Raw genomic sequence first — 19,929 nt, 5'->3', positions numbered from 1 at the left:
GTAGGCAAAGTGAGTGTCTTGCAGTATCTGAATAGTGTAAATGATTTGTTTCTTTTGGAGGCTTTTAGCAAAAGGAGGATAGAAAACTGAAAATCAAGTTGGACTGTCTTCTGAAGTTCTTATTGTTGCAGTACCAAGCTCAACTCCTAATGCCCTTCTTTCTGTCCCTTTTCCATTTAGACGTTGCCTGAAAAAAGCAATAGAGATCATAGAATGTCTAGAAGCACAGAACATGAGCGTTCTTCTTTTAGGTAATGTATTTATAGCCCCCGGTGTGATTTCCATTGTCCTTCCCTGGAGATTCATTCTTTCTGCAGACACTGCTCTGTGTGATGGGGATCGCCTTGAACAAGGGATGGGCGAGCGTAGAAATCCTTTCCCGTCCCTCCTACCCTGACCTTGGAATCCTTTGCATTGGATTTTAGTGTTACAGTTTAAAAATAAATTATTTCACTTGGGACTCGGCAGATCTATTCACAGCCCAGGAAGGAATTGTTTGGTGTCTTTACCAAAGCTCACATTTCCTGATGTTTGGGGTTTTGATTTGTTAGTACCTCAGCTTGGTTAAAGTTATAATCTTTGATAATCCCTGTTCTAGAAAGAGACTCATGGATGGTTTAATTGTTATTTTTATGTGTTTGTGTTCGGCAACCTCATGCAGTTGCCATAGAAACTTTGTGGTCCATGACTTCCTTTTCCTCAGTGGGCTTAGCCTGCTTGCTGTACAGGAGGACAGGGTGCAGACACTCACGGTGTGTGAAGGCAGGTGTGGGCTGCCACACAGCAAGGATGTCGCTGGAACTAGGTCGGCGTGAGCTAAGATGAGGTCTGCCGTGGAGAACACTTTAGGTTCTTAGAGCCCCGCACTTCAGGTTTGGTAGATCGTCTCATGCTGTTGTACCCTCAAGCTCGTGTCATTTCTCCAGCGAGCTCAGTGGCTGTGAGGTTTTGCTTTTATGAGCAGATTGGAAAAGGTATCAGTCTACAGCTTCTGTAGCATCTGAGGCTGCGTCACTAGCTTAGCTTTTACTACATTGACTGAGCACCTGTCATGTGCAGAGCTTCATACTTCTGCCTTCTAGAAGTTCACAGCCTAATGGGAGAGTTGGCCTAAGCATGTTACTGAAAAAGACCTATGCAGCAACAACAGAATAGAGTTCTAACTGGTGAGGGGGGGGTGGGGTAAAGATTGGGGCCTGAGAGGCAGAAGTCCCAGGGCCCACCTGCACTGATCACGCAGTTACATAAAATGAAATGCAAAACTTTGGCCAGTGGGCTGAGATGTCACTTGCTCCTAGATGGACTGCTGAGTTGTCTCTAGTCTGAAACCTCGTTTCCTAGGCCCTCTTTCTGTAGCCATGGGTATGCCGCCAGCACCTTGCAGGTGGAAGAAAGCAAAGCCCCTTAAAAGGATGAGACTTGTTTTGAACACTGGTAGCACTAGGAAGTCAGAAGTGAAAATGTTTTTTTTCACCCTGTGTGTGTGTGTAGCTCAGGCTTGTGTCCTGCAGGAGAAAAAGCAGTGCGTGAGGAAACCTGGCTGTGTAGTGCTTCGTGGTTCTGAGGCCACAGTGGGAGTTTGGACAGCACAAACAACCTCACTGCTCACAGCCCATTCTTGGTTTCTCCGGCCCCAGTAAGACCAGCACCATCATCCTCATGGACATTTTAAAGTGGCAACTCAAATTGCACTTCTTCATTTTGTAAAGAGGAAGCTCTGGGGATGTCACACCCTGACTTTTAGGATCTTAAAACTCAAGACAGAAGTTCATGCATGTAGATGTATGTTTTTATTTGCTACGAGTCATGAATATTAAACGAGTATTTGAAAGGCATCGTCACCAAATGGGTTTTGCGCAGTGACTCCGGAGTGGGTGTGTGGAAGTAGGCCACGGAGCGCTTTTGCTCCTCGGCCAGAAACAGGAGGAGCCGTGGAGCGGAGAATGGGAGGAGTTAGGTGCGGCCCAGAGACATTCAGCCTCCTCCAGAGCAGAGCGAGTCGGGGAGAGCCCTGAGATGAGTCCAGAAAGTGGCCAAGCCTTGGACCCGTGGGTTCGGTGATGGAGACTTGGACACACCGCTGGAAAGGTTTTGAGCTTGGAGCCCAGCAGGTCGCTGTTATGTGGGTGACCCGCCCTCGGTGCGCGGCCTTTCTGGACGCCCACACGCGGGGACAGTGCGTTTGCAGGGCTGCATCCATCCGCTCAGTGAGCCAGTCCATGTTTACTGCCAGTGTGTGCCGGGCCCCTGCTAGGCTAGCTCGCAGCAGTTTGTCTCGGTCTGAAAACACTGCCCTTTTTTATTGTTGGCCCATTGGTAGGGAATTGGGGCTTGACTGTCAATAGCAGGCCTTGGCGTTGGTGACCCTGCCATTAGCTGTGCCAGTGAGTGTGAGTGCTCTTTGTGGGTGTATAACGTTTCGTTTCCTCCTTCCTCTGTGCTGCTCCCGGGCCCCTCCCAGAGGAGAACGCTTCCGACCTCTGCTGCCTTGTCTCCTCCCTGGTGCAAGTGATGATGGACCCGCACTGCAGAACCAGCGCTGGCTTCCAGAGCCTCATCCAGAAGGAGTGGGTCATGGGCGGGCACTGCTTCCTGGACCGCTGCAACCATCTCCGCCAGAGTGACAAGGAGGAGGTGAGTGTCCTCATGGCGGGCGGTGCTGGTTGCGGGGAGAAGGGCCCGGTCTCTCTCCCCCCACGTAGGGGCACCGCGTACAGAGGGCACACTGTGCGTTCTCAGTAGGGAGGCTGTGATCGGCTCACCACTTGACGACTTTGAGTCTTTAGACAATGTTGAAACCCTTCCCAGAGGAAAGAGATACCAGGTGTGTTCAGAATGTTTTCTTCTTAATTGTGTACACCAAAGGTGTACACCTATTTCATGGTGGGAGTAATATGGATTTGTAAAACTTAAATAAAAACTAACTCAGTGAGAGAGACCCATAATTTCTGCTTAGTTAGTTTTTGCAAAAAAAAATAGATACTCAGGATACAGTCTTTCTGTGGAAAATACCTGACATAAAATGACTTTTCCTTGAGCATAAACCGTTTCAAAATAAAGTGTAGGGTGACTTTAGCATCGCCTGTTGTCAGGGCCCTCATGCTGTGTCCGTGAGAGTGTGCGCAGCCCCCCCTGCCGCTGGCGCGTGGGCTGCTCTGGGCCTGGGCCTCCCCCCGAGGCAGAGGACAGCGGTGTCAGCGTTGCCGTTGGGGGTGTGGACGAGCCCCCCGCGTCGTGGTGTGCTGCTTGTCTCGGCGGCAGCTGCACAGACTCCTCGGACTGGGTCATTAACGACTGCGGAAGGAAGAATGAGAACAGCACCGTCTGTAGTTAAGTCGCCCGCAGAGCTCCCGTATGCTAGTGGCGTGACTCATGGTTCTTCTTACTGAGGATAATAAGCATGTCTGTCTGCGGTGCTGAATGGCCTGGCACACGTGCTGTGGGACAAGAGAGCCATGGCTCTTGCCCTTAAAGGTGTGTGTTCCTGGGAGACTCCTTGCAGGCCTGACCTGTACTCATCTGTACCTCCTGAGCTGAATGGAAATCACCGCCCTCCGTTCACGGACTGGACTTCTCCTTTCTGGGAAGTCAGTGTGAAAGCTTACGGACGTAGATAACATGATGGGCAGACAGAGCTGATAAGTGTGTGGGGGAGAGTATGTTTTCACATCTGAGCACATGGGACTGACAGGCATCTCGTCTATTGGGGAAAAGGCTGAGAACTTCTGACCTGCTGTTCAGCCAGCCTCGGAGAAGTCGCCCTTGCTCTCCCAGCCCATTTTCTCCACGGCACAAAGAGGTTCAGATATTTTTCTTTCTCTTTAATGGGATTGAGCATAAAATTAGGTACGAAGTAAAATTGCAATGTAAATGTTTCTTGGCATCCACATGGACATAACAGAGTTTTGAAGGAAAATTTGGTGGTCTGTTTTGTGAGAGAAATGATGCAGCACTGGACTTTGATTCAGGAGTTAGATTCCAAACCTGTGTCTTGTGAACTGTGTGTGAGACTTTGGCCAGCCTTTGTGAGGGAGAGGCTGTCACCTGCAGGGTCACTCAGAGAAAAACACTGTAAATGACAAAGGCCCCTAGAAAACTACTATCTCTACTAACATATGGCTTGCCTCCCAGTAGATAATAAAGGGGGCGGTTAAAAAATACATTTGTGAAAAATATTAGAAAAATTTTTTTGCTGCATGTGCCTTCTCTTCTGTCCTCTCTCTCTGGGCTCTCATTTTGGGGGCAGAGAGTGGGTATTTACAAAATTCAAATAATCAAATATTGGGGTTTTTTGTAATAAAATTGACTTAGAAGAAGAATGGAATTCTTTGGGGGGAAATAACATTTCACTTAACTGGGGTTCAAAGTTAGTGTTTCTGATCAAAGTCAACTGCAAACACTCATCTGTTAATGCTGGTTGGTAGTGAGATTTTACACAGTTTGCCTTTGAAACGCCGCAGGGGTAGGTGCTGCCCAACCCTGGTGCTAACCCGTGAGCACGTGGCTCCAGCGGAGCACGTGTGCCGCTTGGAGCGGCAGGGAGTCGGCTGTGCTGTCTGGAGACTGTGGTGTGCAGCAGCGGTTGTCCCGCAGCAGCGAGGTGGCTGTCCCGAGCTCAGGACGGCTGGCGTTGGACCCTGAGTGCCCGCTCGGTGACGCGTATCTTGTTTTCACGCAGGTGCCTGTGTTCCTGCTTTTCTTAGACTGTGTCTGGCAGCTGGTGCACCAGCATCCCCCAGCATTTGAGTTCACGGAGACGTACCTGACCGTTTTGTCAGATAGCCTGTACATTCCTATTTTTAGCACCTTCTTCTTCAATTCGCCTCATCAGAAAGAAACTAACATGGTAAGAGTCCCTCTCAAGAACCCGTGTGTTGAAGAAGCTGTGTCCCGCAAGTAGGATGCGATGAGGTTGATGATAAAAATGAACTTGATTTAACAGTGATAATGTACGAGGCTTTCTGAGTGTTGGTATTTAACCCTCACAGCGCCCTGTGGGTCTGTGTTGTTGTTATTATTATTATTATTATTATTACCCCTCAGGAGCTGAGGCTCAGAGAAGATCAGTAACTCGCCCTCGGTCACACAGTGAATCCTGGAGCTGAGGGCAAATGTTGGAGTTGGGGGACTGAACAGAATTAAAACGCCCTTGTAGAGGTGGTCAGACCCAATGCCTTCTCTTCCATTCGCCCGATACGTGGGGTTACTCGGAGGAGAGCGGCGTGAGGCAGAGCAGGGCAGCTAGGCTGGCGCTCCCCTCAGACCCTGCTGCCGGGGTGTCACTGTCACCAGCCTCGGAGCTGCCAGCTTTCTGCGGGCGGCTTGAGCCCGCCTTCTGGGAGGGGGTTTGCCAAGTCCCACGGTGAGTGGGAAGCACAGACTCCGGGCTTTTGGGCACACGGCCCAGTGTCAGGCCCCAGCCCTGCCGCCCACCAGCTTCGTTCAGGAAGTTCATTTCAGTTTTCTGAGCCTCAGTTTCCTCAGATGTAAAATTGCAAAAGTAATAGTGACATCACAGGTGGTCGTGGATATGCCCAGGACTGGCTGGCATGTGACTGGCTGGGAAAGAACGTGTCCTCCTTCCCTCCCTCCTCCCCCGCCCAAGCCTGGTGAGCAAGCCTTTGAAAGTGAAGTGCTGTGAGTGTTCCTCGGCGCGGGAGCGGCTTCCTGGTGCCCGTCTCTGGGGCGAGTGTTTGCTCTCCTCGGCCCCCTGGAGGCCGGTGTGACCCTTGCTTGTCTTGGCAGGGCAGGGAAGGCCCGGACGCACAAGGCAAGCCTTTGAGCGTGCTCACCGTGTGGGACTGGTCTGTGCAGTTCGAACCCAAAGCCCAGACGCTGCTCAGAAACCCTCTGTATGTGGAAAAGCCGAAACTGGACAAAGGCCAGCGGAAAGGAATGCGCTTCAAAGTAAGATGGCCACGTGCTCAGCCCCCTTCACCCTCCCCCCATGTATGTGAGGCTGAAAATCTCCCACGGATTCTGGAAGCAGCCTGCAGAGCTGAGATTTGTGGCCGGCAAACTGTCAGGGTCCAAGGGCATCCCCTGCTTTCTGCAGTTGATCCTTTGCCCCGTGAGACGTGGCCCTGTGCTGGATGTGCTGGGGACGCCGCTGCCCAAAGTGTGTGTTGCATGGGGTCCTGCATCTGCCTGAGCATGTGGCTGGGGGAGCAAAGGAATGTGACTGCGGGGGCTTTGCTCCGTAGCAGTTTGTGGCTGCAGTGGCTAGGCCTCTCTGCATGAGACGCACCTAAAACTTTCCGTCACAGCCTGTGGGGTGTCTGGCACAGCTCCCTGCTCTGTTGTCATAGCACAAAAGCAGCCGCAGACTGCCCCTGAGCCAGTGGGCGTGGCTCTGTTCCAATATTTGCAAATACGGGCCCAGCCCAGGTTTGGCCCTGAGCTGTCAGCTTCAAGTGTCAAGTTATTTGGCTTTTGTGTAAGTATTTGTTCCTGACTTTACTGGTTAGTAAAAAAAACCCCAGAGTTCCCTAGATACACGATGTACATGGCATTTCCTGGCTCTGTGCCCTGGCCCGGGATTTCTCCCCCACAGACCCCACAAAGGGAAGAGCAGGAAGGCAAATCCCAAGTCAGTGCTCGTCCCTGCCTTCTCCTGGCCAGGCCATGCTTCTGATCCTGCCTGCCCTTGGCGGCTTCAGGAAGCCTGGTGCTGGCTCTGGGGGAAGGTGGCTGCATTCTAAAGAGGCTTGGGGACCTGGGTGAGCCAAAGCCAGTGATCGCAGAGGTGCCATCTGCCAACCTAGAGCTGCTGCTTTGCCCTTTAGAGGGTCCTCAGGCCCAGGGTGGATGTTCCCCAATAGATTTAACCTCTTTCCTGCCAGCTGGACCAGAACTCAAGCTCCGGAGCAGCTTGGCCAGAGGTCAGTTTTCTTCATGTGCTCTGCCCCCTGGTGGCTGCATGCACACCCCTCGTGATAGCCTGGTTAGGATCCCAGAGCTGCCCCAGGCCAGCGGGTGAGGGACATCAGAGGTGGCAAGGCCTAATTCTTATTTTTGCACTGGAGGAAGCTAAAGCTCTGTATTGTGACTGGATTGCATTTCTCTGCCCAGATGGAGTTTTTTAAGCGTCTCTTCAGCTTGTAGGTAGGGGCAGATAGTCTAGCCTCCAGGAGCTGACTAGTGGGAGGGATTTGAGCCAAAAGGTTGGCCAGTCTCAGACTGTGATAGATGAGGTGCACTTGGGGCTGGGGCAGCTGGGAACTTGGCTTGGGTTGGCAGATCAGGTGTCAGGCCTGGAGCCCCTCACTGGGTGGAGGGACAGCTGTGGAGAGGTTCCCTAGAGACTGAAGAGGCTGTGGCGGGAAGTGCTGCCTGTGAATGACTGGGGAGGGGGGCGGGGCGGGGGCCCCCTCAGGTGTGGGGTCTCAGCCGTACCCTCAGCCCTGACCAGGGTCCAGGTGTGTGGTGCCGTTCCCCCCCAGCTCATCTTGAACACTCTGTTCGTCTTTGGGCGGCAGTTTCCAACCTTTTCACCTCGTGGCAGAAACTCTGTAGCACACCAAAAATAGGGGATTTTTTTGCCATTTGAACAAAAAAATAGGTAGACTTTTGATTCATTCAAACCAAATGGCTATTGTTGTGTTGGCTGTTGTCATTTTTTTTTAAATTTCATAGTCTAAGGGTAAAGAGGTCAGAGCCCCCTACTAAGTAGTCAGGTACCACATGTTTCAAAATTCTTGCGGCGTGCTAGTTGAAAATCACTGACTTGGGGGATGGAGGCAGGGGCTTTCAGGACAAGTAGAGTTCTGTTAGGAGCCCACACTCTGCAGCCAGACTGTCCGTGAGTGAAACGGACATTTGGTGTTTGGTACCTGGGGCCTTGGCTCGTTACTATCCTCTGTGCCTTAGTTTCCTCACTCGTAAGATGGGGCGCTAATAGTGACTTTGAGAATTAGATTAGTCGTTGTGTACAAGCCACGGAGCACAGAGCCTGGTGGCAGTCAACACTCAGTGGCTGTTAGGTCCCACTCGCCTTCCTTACTCCCCGCCCACTCCGGCTCCCCCGATTGCTGGGGAGGAGAGAGGCCGGCTGCTGCCTCCTGGCCCTCGGCTCCCCGTCCCTGGCCAGAAAGTCAAAAATCCCAGTCAGCTCTGAGGTGGGGTTTTGTGGATGGTTTGGCTTTCTTCTTTTATTTTAATTGTTATTCCATATTCTATAATAAGGAAATATTCCCTTTATAGTAAAGAAAACCTTTTTGCAAGGAAGAACTGCTCACAGAAATAGGTTAGAGAGTTGTTTTAAGTCTAGTCTGAGAATAAAGCTTTTGTCTGCTTTTATTTCAAATGGATACCTCAGGAGCAAAAGAGTTGGAGAGAAACGGCTTCCCCCTTTTCTGCCTTCTCCTTTGGCCGCTAGAGATCCCCCAGGACCTTCTGGCCACGGTTCCCCCTTCCCAGCCCTCTCCCAGTGCCCCCGCACGGTTCCCCCTTCCCAGCCCTCTCCCAGTGCCCCCGCACGGTTCCCCCTTCCCAGCCCTCTCCCAGTGCCCCCGCACGGTTCCCCCTTCCCGGCCCTCTCCCAGTGCCCCCGCAATAACACGCCCTGCCCGGCTGCAGGTGGAATTGCTGAGGTGCAGGCACCGGTGAGAGCCCTCACGGTGTCTCCGCCTTGCCGCTTGTGAGGCAAGAGCACCTGGCCGGTTTTGCCCGTTCCTCCGAGGGCTTCTGCCCCCCGACTCGTCTAAGCAGACTTTCTGACTTAGGCTTGAACTCATACTGGACGCCTGATGACCTCCAAGGTTATTTCATTGGAGGGGTAGGATCTTCAGGTAGTCAAGTCAGTACTGCTTCCCAGCAGGTGTTCAGAATACTACAGAAGCTCAGTATTCTCAAAAAGGAAATACGTGGTGCCCTACAGAAAATGAGTGGGCATCTCAAACTCCCCTAAATCATCGTGCTGTCTTAAGTTAATCTTATTCCTCACACGTACGCAGTGCCCTTTGGTGCCCCGTGACTGTGCGAAAGGCGGTGGGCAGCTTCCCGTGCGTCCCAGCTTGCCTTTCTGCGCTGCCCCAGATTTCCTGGTCCCCCCATGTGGGTTTACAGGTAGCGCACTAACGTCCGTATCACGAACTAGACAAGAAGCCCCACCCTCTCTGTATGTTACAGCATTTTAGTGAGTTTGCATTTTCAAAGCAGTTCTGATGGCTCATGACTTGTAAATGCAGGACCAGGCCCCTTTCTTTGATGGGAACAACGGTGCCTATGTTGTCGTCAGGCTAACCAGCGATTTTTTATTTGTATTTTCTCCCCAAGCATCAGCGACAGCTTTCTCTGCCACTCACCCAATCTAAGTCATCTCCCAAAAGAGGATTTTTGAGGGAAGAAACAGATCATTTAATTAAAAACCTTCTGGGCAAGAGAATTAGCAAACTCATCAATTCTTCCGATGAGCTGCAAGACGCCTTCCGAGAGTTCTATGACAGCTGGCACAGCAAGCCCCCCGACTACCACGGCCTGCTGCTGCCTCATATTGAGGGGCCCGCAATCAGAGTCTGGGCCCAGCGCTACTTGCGTTGGATTCCAGAAGCCCAAATTCTGGGGGGTGGCACGGTGGCCCCCATGGGCAAACTCTTGGAAATGATGGAGGAAGTTCAGAGCCTACAGGAAAAAATCAACGAGGGACACCACCGCCAGGAGGCCCTCCAGGCAGAGACCCCCTCCCTGCTGAGGAACTCCGTCCGCCTGTCCTCTTTGTTTCCTTTTGCATTGCTGCAGCGACCATCCTCTAAGCCCGTCTTGCCCACCAGCGGTTGGAAGGCTTTGGGAGATGAAGAGGATCTGGCCACACGGGAGGATGAGTTTGTGGATCTAGGGGATGTGTGACCTCTCTGTTCAGTGGTTGTGGAAGAGGAATTTTGAACCCTGGGACAGGAGGCCAACACACTGACCTCTGGACTGGTGTGTCATGCTGGCGCTTACTGGTGGGAGAGAGGGCCATCGGCCCGGAGCTCTGTAGGAGGAGACCTGGGCCTTCCGGAAAAGAGCTGGTACTCATTTTCTTTAGTGGTCCTGAAAGACTATGCAATTAAAACCATGTCTCTAGTATTATTCATTGAAAGGAGTTACTACTTGACCCGTAACAGAACTGATGCATGAGTGTTATACAGAATCTGCAGTGGCGGGTTTACTACTAAAAAGGGCTTTAGTTAGATATTCTTGGACTCAGTTCTCTCTTCAGATCCCTTCTGTGCCAAGATTACGTATCCAGTCACTGGGAACAGTCGGTGTCTCTAGCCCGTCTCAGCTCGGAGTGAGTTCGGCTTTGTGAGATGTGTGTATGGCAAATGGAGAGATTCAGATAGTGGTACTGAGATGTGTGGCATTTACTTAAGCAAACCACAGCATTTTTCCTTCCTGCATCCTCTTGCCTGCAGAAGAGCTGGAGAAATCCTACCTGTGTCACCCATCCTGGCGTTTCTGACCACCCCCCCTCCTGCATCAACTGTGTCACTTTGTGTGGGTGCCGACAAGCCAACCACACCACTCTCTTTCGTGGGCTGATGCTTCCAGGTCCCCGCCTGCTCCATCCGGCTTGCCGCCCTCCTGCCGTGCCACCCGCTCTGGTGCACTGGCCCCAGGGTCTTGCTTCGAAACCCGTCGGTTTGAATGCAGGGCTCCCTTTGGTCTGGCTGGAGGAGCTTTCATTCTGGAGGCTCCGCTGTTGCAAGTACTGTGTGCCTCAGTACTCGTCGTCAATTCACTCCGAGGGGTGGCCAGCGAGTGATGATTGATGAAGCATTTTCTCTTGCGGGGTGGCATTGTGACTCATTCACGTTCCAGCAAGTGGGATGAGTGCTGAGCAAGCGCTGAGTGCTGACACGTTTTTCCTCATCAATCGACGGGTACCAGGTGGGCGAGTTCCAAAGCTGACGAGCACTGAGGTACCACTGTAATTGTTTTTGCCTTTTTCTAGCAGCAGGCTGAGGCCTCGGATCACTTGGGACTGTGGTCCCTGCAGGAGCCCTGCCAGTGGTTTTCCACATTGTCTGTCACCTGACAGACTGACGAGGGTCATTTCTGAATGTAGCACCTCAGCAATTAAAAAAGCCATAGAAGAGACTTAACTATGTCTGGTAACCTTGCATCTGCTGTCTGGATGGTCTGTATTTTTAAATGCAAGAAAGCACACTGTATGAGGACCAGTTTTTTCATTCTCAATGGAACTGTATTCAATCCCACTAAAGGAAGGGGGGGCGATCTAATATTAGAATGTTTCAAATGGAATATTTGCCTTTTATATATCTACATCCGCCCTCTGCTATCGATCCCAAATTAAATATTACATGTTTAGGAAAGCTTTCAGTTGCTCAAGGGCAATACGAAGTTTTGGAACTATTGACAAAGAAGAGTTTCTCGGTTTGCACTGAATTGTCTTTTGTATACACCAGAAACTGCTTTGCCCTTCTCCCACTGCATGGCCACACACAAGCCAGGGTCATCTGTTGGGATGGCCAGAGGTTGAGGGGAGGGCGGGGTCACGAATGGGGGCCACGCACATGTCCAGTCTCGGTTGCCTTAAGATTCTGACTAGGGAGGTTGGTGTTAGGCTTGCCACAGGGATTTTGAAAATACACCAGTTCACTAGCTACCTTCCCTTTTCTCTGGGGGCCTTCTTGAACTGGCACTCACCTCCGCTTCTCTCCCCTAACTGAGCCCAAGCACACTGTGGAGCTGACTGTTTTCGTTACCACGTTGTAACGTGAGTATTTACACAGTGGCCTCTTCAGTCGTAGGGTCTTAGTCATTTTCATTCCAGAAATGCCCAGTGTGATGCTTTACACTTCACAACAATGGTTTAAAGACACAAGGTCATGGCCCTTGTCATAGCAGTTGAATGTGCATTGAAATATTTTTCTATGATTTAAAAAAATTACAAAAGAAAAATAAGCTGTTATAACATGGGAGGTCATGACAATTGATGTATTTATATTTGAAATCAGATTTCTATAAACTTGTATTTGTGTACAGAATTCTCAGTGGGTTTATATATTGTGACATTTTTATTCAAGATCGAAATGTGGGTTATGCTTAACGGTTAAAGCTGAAACGAGACCATTTCTTTGTTTAAAACGCTGCACTGTGCACGTTTGGAAATGTATGTTAATTTACTGTATATAATGTCTCGAGTTTGTTTATACCTCTGAGTTTTTACACTGAAGATAAATTAGCTTTAATTACATTTAAAACTTTTTTTAATGGAATAAGCTATTGGGCTAAATCTGTATAAATGTGCTTTTTATTTTCTGGATGTACAATGAAAGTTTATACTTGTATCTCACTGCATCACACCTGATTGCAGAAATTAAAGCACAACTTCCCAGCAGTCCCGTGTGGTTGATGAAGCGGGGATAATCACCTTCACTCATTCTGTGCGTGCGTGCGTGTGTGGTCGGTCGGCTGGTTGGAGGTGGCGGAGCATCAATAGCCAAACAAATATTTAAAATTTCAAGTAGTAATAAATACGACAGTGGAAAATCGGGTGGGCGGTCTGTTGGAGTGACCAAAGGCAGCAGGTCGGAAACCCTGGAATGAAACGTTACTGCCCGTCTCCTCTGTGGGCACATGTGGAAGGCGGACAGCGCTGTCGCCGGGAGAGTGCCGAGCTTGGTGACACCGTGTGAGGGTGGGGCTTTGGTTTTCCTTCCTGAGAAGATGGCCAGTGTGCCGCACCAAGGGGTGGCGTGTGAGAGCAGGAGGCTTGCTGGTTCTTCTGTCTGACACCCGCCCACCTGAGACCTGTCCCTCGTGTTTGTGGGGGGGAAGTTCCGTGTGGTTGGCCTTCCCCGTCTGCAGCCCTCTCCCTTTTAGTCAGGACAAGAGGAGATGTGTCATGCCCATCCCACCCCCACACTTGCCCCTCCTTACGTCACGAAGGCTCTGGAGACCACCCTGGAACTCAGTAAGCCCTCCTTGGTGCCACTTTGTCCTCACAAGCGCCGCTTCCTTGATATTTGCATTAAACTTCCAAGCGGTAATCAGCACCCTGTTGACTAGCAGGTTCTTGTCTGATTTTCCACACTGGTAGAGCACCCCTGTTGGGGGGGCTCCGCCCTCAGAGCCCCCCATCCACCACAGATGAGAATAAGTCTATCAAGACATAATCTGCTTGGGGAGGAAAGGTGGCCCATCTCTCAAAGAAGAAGGACCGTGAGCCTTTTCCTCCATGGGCTTTTATTGGGTTTATTTGCACAGGGATACAGGTAAAGCTCATCAATCATTGTCAGGCAATAAGGATCAAACAACAGATACCATTCAAGGAACTCTGACGGTTTATTTTGAATCAAGGTCAGAGAGTTAAAGGGCCATAAAACTTTGGGGAACAAACTCATTCTATGCTTAGACCCTTATCATTTATACTGAGGGTATTAACAAAGCAGGTTTCATGGGATTTTATGTGCTCTTTCTTAGGCCTGATCACCCAGGGAACCTGCTCTTTCCAGCACAGGGCCACACCCACCTCCAGCATTGTTTGAGGCTTAGGTCAAGCAGGGGAAATAAGTCAGCTAAGAGATGAGGAGACTTTTGGCACATGGAATGAGGAATCAGGCCATGTCAAAGCCAAGGGGCAAGGGTCCATCACCCCCTTTTTCTATAGCCCCCCAAGTCCTTCCCTGAGAGCCTCCTCATGACCATGCCTGTCTTAGATCGTCCCTCCTTTGAGAAATCTTACTCAAAGGAATCTTTACTCAGTCATCCGCCCAGGGTCAAGCAGGGTGGGGTGAAAGGGGCAGAGGTGGCACCCCTACACAGAACATAAGCTTTGTCTCCTAAGCTCTGTTTTATTGTCTCAAGGTCTCTTTACTCAGCCTTAGCCATGGGGGGGTTACAGCTTCTGAAACCAGGCAGAGTGGTTCCCAACACCCCTGGATGTGTGCGTGCTGGCTGTCTCTCCTGAGTTTGCTTGTTCCTTGGTTTCCAGGGCAGGGCAGGAGGAGGACTGAGGGGGCTCAAAGAGTAGAACATTTCCCTTCTAACGTGAAACAGGGTGGCTGGGGCGGGGGCTCCCACTGAGAGCAGATGCCTGGCTCCTGTGCTTTTCCGTGTCCCCTCCTGTACTGGGTGGGGAGGTGGGGCAGAGGAGGCCTGGGCTGCAGCCTGTTTTCCGAGCCCCTGCTGTGGTTGTCTTGAGTTGTTCCACAGGCAGGAACGCCTCATCCCTGCTCCTGAGCATCAGTAAAGCGGCCCTGGGGCAGGGCGGGTGGACACTGAGCACCCAGCACCGCCTGCCCCCGTGCAGGGGCAGGGTCTGCAGTGACCTCGGCCTTCCACACACACCCCTCTGCAACCCCCCCCAACACACGCACGCACACACAACATACCGCCCTTAAGATGTCAGCCCTGTTCATGCTGCACGTTCCACCATAACCAGAAAGTGCCCAAATGCTCACACATAAATGTGTCGATAACCAGGCCAGCCATGGGTAATACAAGTAACTTCTATTGAAGAGGAAAGTAATTTGTTGGTTTGGGGCCATTAAAAACAGACATCTTAGTCTATTTTGTGGTCCAGGTTCCTGTTTTCCTTCTTTTCTTTTTAATCCTCTTACCACACTGCCTACTTTTAGCAATTAAAGTGTCTGAATTGTCTGACCCCCTGGGAATGTGCACTGTAAGCTCTTGGCCTTTGACGAAAAACTTGCCAGTTTTGCTAGCCGGTCTACTTTTTGTTGAGTATTTACTTTTCAAAAATTTAGATTTGAGGGTTACTTTTATAAAAGGCTGTGTGGCGCTTTTTTAAAAAATCCCGAATGGAGGATTAATTTTTTCAAATTAATTAATTTTTTCAAATTATCCTCACAGAGGCTTGGGCCAGGTGAGTGCACGCTTCCTTGTCCCGGCACCGAGGGCACAGTTCACACCACTCGAGGACAGGCCGTGTGTCCTCCCTCAGACTGACCCTGGGGACCTGGGTGCGGGACCTGGGCTTTGGGATACAGCTGCAGAGGCCTCGTCGCTGGACACAGCCTCCTCCCAAGCGAGGGCGGAAGAGAGCCAGTAGACATTGCCTGGGCCGGCGGTGGAGGTTTAGGGGCAGAGATGCTGGGAACGGGTGTGAAGGAGTCTTTTGGAACAATGGTAGCACTCCATACCTTGGTAAGGGTTTGGGTTATGCAGGTGTATGCCAAAACTCAGAGTAGGTACATTTAAGATGTGTTTCACTGTATTTAAATTTTAGATTAGAAGAAAAGTAGGCAAATGCTGAACTTGAGTTAAACGGTACTACCCCCAAATTATTTAGGGGGTGCACTGCTGTCTGCAGTTTACTCCGACACCAGCAATGAGAGGGACTGTGGACGGACAGAGGGATGGACATGGCTAGATACAAGACAAAGCAAGTGTGGAGAATGGCAGTGGTACGGCCAGGGTTGCGTATGTGGGAGTGTGGGTGGTCGCAGAATTCCGTGAACTTTGTTATGTTTGCAACTTTTCGTAATAAAACATTGGGAAATTTTTAAGTTCTTAATATGTTATAATACAGAAAAAATGTATATGGAATTATATTGGTTCTTTTTGGGAGAAGAGAAACCCTATTCTTAATAGGGTTAGCTATTATTATAGTATGTGTATGGTCATTTAAATACTTCATATAAACAGCGGAGTGTGTGTGTGTGTGTGTGTGTGTACGCACAGATGAACTTTAATCTCCACTCCAGGAGCAGTTAGTAGATGAAAAACTGAACAAAATCCAGGTTCCAAAGCTGGCTACATGGGCACTTCGGATGCTCCAACATTCACCTAGGGGATTGGTCGAGCAGCGCGCAGATGTCCATCATCTCTCAGTGGTGAAACGAGTGCTGCCCTTGGGGTGTGTGGGTGGCTGGAGATGCAGAGGCCCCACCCTGAGACCTACAGGATAGAAATGTCCATCAGGCCCTGCAGTAGAATCACCTTGGAGCCCAGCACAGGGTCTAAAACCCAGTGGATCTGGGGACCTCAGCGTCATCTGATGGACTACAGGATTAGCTGCTTCTGCCTTCTCACTGTGCCTGTCTTGGGAGTGAAGCTTGCACGCTACAGACATGCTGGGTGGAGGGCAGAGCGAAGAACTCCCCCACAACCTGAGAACAGGAAATGAGACTGTTTGGTATGGTTAATAAATGCGTGCACATCTGGTAGGCTTGCCCCAAGGCCGGCCCTCGTGTGGGTGCCGTCTGCCAAGGGGAATGTGATGAGGGGCAGCAAGCCGCAGCCCCCACCTCCTTCCGACTTCCAGAAGCTGCTGACACTCATCAGAAGCATCTCGCAACTGCTGAATGGCCAAATTGACTTAGGTCAGTTCGTGACCCCCCACCCCCAGCCCCCAGATGTACTCGAAGTTCGGTGGTTATGTATAGTTAGAGTTACTGGATGTTCGGTCACAGTTTTACCTAGTCCGTCTGAGGAACTCTGCCCTCACTGCCGAAGATCCTACAGTCTTAGGGTGTGCGAAGTCTGCTTGGGCCTTTGGTCCAGTGCTGCCGCTGCCGAGGGGCTCCTTGCCTCAACTCTGTAAGTTTTAGTTTGGATGAGCAAAGATTTGGGTGTGAGTAGGCAAAGACTTGGCGAGTGGTCCCAGACAGCACCGTCAGAGTGGGGACCTAGGGCAGGAAAGGGCAAACAACAGGCGTCGATGAGCAGGTTACTGCTGGGGCCCACCAGGCCCAGCCCTGCAGAGACCCTCCGAGAGGCCGTGTGAATTCGGGTGGGGTGTGTTGATTATACCACATCTCCTCACCTTGCCTTTCTCCCTCAGCCAGGGTCTGGGGGCAATCTCTCTAAGTCAGGCAGTGAAGTGCCAGCTCATTCTCATGTAGACAGCTGGTGAGAGAGCCTCATGAAGGGCTTTGGAGCAGGCTCTTCAGCCCTGACGCGTTTGGCGCTTCAAGAGGAATTCCCTGCTTTCTCCCTGATTCCACGGATGGACTCTGGCTGCGCACCCTCCTTATAGCGAGGTCCTATTTCTGTGGCCTCCGTGCCTGTGGGCTCATCGAAAGGCCCTTCCTGTTAGTATCTGGAGGCTGGGTTCCGCCCTGCATCAGAGCTTCTGCTTGCAGGGCCTGAGTTCCCAGAATTCTTGACAATTTGACCCACACTGTCCCTTGCCTCACAGGAAATGGCAAAAATAACTGGATGATTATGTGATTCAAGCCTAACCATAAAGTTGAACGTTTAATTAAATGCCCAGTGTTTGGACAGTGTTTTCAATTCACAGAGCACCTCTCTATTCTCATCATCCAATTGCGAGAAGCCCTGCCAGCCCTCTGAAGAGCAGTGATGTTCTCAAATGTGGAGCCCCACCCCAAATCCTGCAAGCTACAGAGCACTGGGGAAGGACAGCAATAATTCAGAAAAGAAAGGGTTTGTGATTTAAAAAAATGAGTTAAAAACCAAGAAATTAAACAGCCTCTGTTTATAGTAACCCTAAGAAAAACGTAACCTAACATATACCACTTCCTGCCTTTGCACAGCCAGTCTGATGTATTAGTTGTACTGTGTGAGCAGATTCAAACCCTTCTGGTTTTCTTCGCAATCACAGAGCCCATGCCAGGGAATAAGGGCCTAGTGTGTTATAGGCACAAGGAGAACTTATCCTGGACTGACTCAGGCAGCCAGGAGCCAAGCTGTCAAGACAAAGGACAGCTTAGACACAGGAATTCCAGCACGACGCCATAGCTGCCCAGTTCAGACACACAGGCTGGTGGCTCTGTCCCAACCCCCCCCATGTTGAGTAGCCGTCACGGCAGACCAGGTGGCTGAGGGTATTGTGACTTGCAGGGAGAACAGATTGGGTGGATGGAAGCTGCCCGACTGTGAGGTTCTTTTTTCTTTTCTTTCCTTTTTTTTTTTTGCAGCAGCTTTATTGAGATATAATTCACATACCATACAATGCATCCATTTCAGGTATACACTTCAGTAGTTTTTAACATTCAAATTTGTGCAGCCATCACCACAACCAACGAGAGAACGTTTGCATCACCTCAGAAAGGAACCCGTTAGCTGTCCCTCCGCCACCCCTCATGCTCCTCAGCCTTAGGCAGCCACTAATTCATCTGTGTCTGTATATTTGCTTTTTCTGGATATTCTGTACAAATGAGATCACATGGTGTGTCCTGTGACTGGCTCCTTCCACAGAGCATAACGTGAGCTGTGTTTAACCCCACTGCAGTGTATATCAGAGCTTCGCTCCTCGGTGCAGCCTGTAAGTGGGTGCTCCATGTTCGGTTTATCTGTCCTCAGTGTGGGCATCTGGGCTTCCACCTTTTGCTATTATGAGTGATGCTGTCACAAACCTTTGGGTGCACGTTTTTGCGTGGATGTGTTTTCAGTTCTCTTGGGTGTGGATCTAGGAGTGGAACATCCGGGTCAAACAGTAACTCTGTGTTTAGTTCCCCAAGGAACTTCCAGACTGTTTTCCCCAGTGGCTGCACCATTGTCCATTCCCATCCGCAGTGTCTGTGGATTCCAAGTTCCGATTTCTCCATGTCTTGCCAGCCCTGATCATTGTCGAACCTTTTGATTCTAGCCACCCTACTGGGTGTGGAGTGGTACTTGTTGTATTTTTGATTTGCATTACTCTGATGACTGACTAACAATGCTGATGTTGAGCATCTTTTCATGGGTTTCTTGGCCATTTGTCTATCTTTCTTGGAGGTGGAGAAATGCTTATTCAATCCTTAGTTCATTTTTCAAAATTGTGTGATCTTTTTGAATTGAGTTTTTTTTATTTTACTTATTTTTTAAATTTTATTTGAATTGTTCAAGTACAGTTTTCTGCCTTTTACCCCCATCCCAGCCCACCCCCAAGCCCTTCCCACCTGCCTTCCGTTTTCAGCCACCCCTTGTTTTTTGTTCGTGTGTCCTTTATACTTGTTCCTGCAAACCCTTCCCCTTTTCCTCCGAAATTCCTTCCCCTCTCCCCTCTGGTCATTGTCAACCTGTTCTGTATTTCAGTGTCTTTGGTTATATTTTGCTTGTTTGATTGTTTTGATGTTTAGGTTCCTGTTAAAGGTGAGATCATGTGGTATTTGTCTTTCACCGCCTGGATTATTTCGCTTAGCACAATGCTCTCCAGTTTCATCCATGCTGTTGCAAAGGGTAGGAGCTCCTTCTTTCTTTCTGCTGCATAGAAATCCATTGTGTAAATTTACCATAGTTTTTTGATCCATTCATTTAGCGATGGGCACTCAGGTTCCTTCCAACACTTGGTTATTGTAAATTGTGCTGCTATGAACATTGGGGTACATAGGTTCTTTTGAATTGGTGTTTCGGGGCTCTTAGGATATAATCCCAGCAGTGGAATTGCCAGATCAAAAGGCAGTTCCATTCTTAGTTTTCTTAGGAAGTTCCATATTGTTTACCCCAGTGGCTGCACCAGTCTGCAATCCCACCAACAGTGCACTAGGGTTCCCTTATCCCCACATCCTCTCCAACACTTGTTTGTTGCTTTGTTTGTGATGGCCATTCTGACTGGTATGAAGTGGTATCTCATTGTGGTTTTAATTTGCATCTCTCTGATGGCTAGCAATGCTGAGCATCCCTTCATATGTCTCTGGATCCTCTGTATGTCCTCCTTGGAGAAGTGTCTGTTCAAATCCTTTGCCCATTTTTTAATTGGGTTACTTGTCTTCTTAGAGTGGAGTTATGTGAGTCATTTATATATTTTGGAGATTAAACCCTTGTCTGAGGTATCATTGGCAAATATATTTTCCCATATAGTTGGTTCTCTTCTTATTTTAGTACTGTTTTTGTTATCCGTGCAGAAGCTTTTTATTTTGATGAGATCCCATTTGTTCATTCTTTCCTTTATGTCCTTTGCTCTAGGGGACATATCAGTGAAAAAGTTGCTGCGTGGAATGTCTGAGATTTTCCTGCCTGTGTTCTCCTCTAGGACTTTAATGGTGTCACAGCTTATATTTAAATCTTTTA

General features: G+C 49.9%; 1 protein-coding gene across 1 annotated transcript in view; it reads left to right on the top strand.

The window, feature by feature from the left end:
* Window positions 1-12,346, top strand: part of MTMR12 (myotubularin related protein 12) — a 54,687-nt gene extending 42,341 nt beyond the window's left edge. The window contains exons 12-16 of the mRNA XM_037063129.1: window positions 181-251; window positions 2,462-2,634; window positions 4,679-4,846; window positions 5,746-5,907; window positions 9,277-12,346. Coding sequence (XP_036919024.1) covers window positions 181-251; window positions 2,462-2,634; window positions 4,679-4,846; window positions 5,746-5,907; window positions 9,277-9,846 — 1,144 coding nt within the window. The 3' untranslated portion in view covers window positions 9,847-12,346. The remainder of the gene's footprint in view (window positions 1-180; window positions 252-2,461; window positions 2,635-4,678; window positions 4,847-5,745; window positions 5,908-9,276) is intronic.
* Window positions 12,347-19,929: the final 7,583 nt, after the last annotated feature.

The sequence above is a fragment of the Sturnira hondurensis genome, unplaced genomic scaffold (assembly GCF_014824575.4).
Source record: "Sturnira hondurensis isolate 20B ecotype Veracruz unplaced genomic scaffold, ASM1482457v3 Scaffold0014384, whole genome shotgun sequence".
NCBI lineage: Eukaryota > Metazoa > Chordata > Mammalia > Chiroptera > Phyllostomidae > Sturnira > Sturnira hondurensis.
This window is presented reverse-complemented; position numbering and strand designations above follow the sequence as displayed.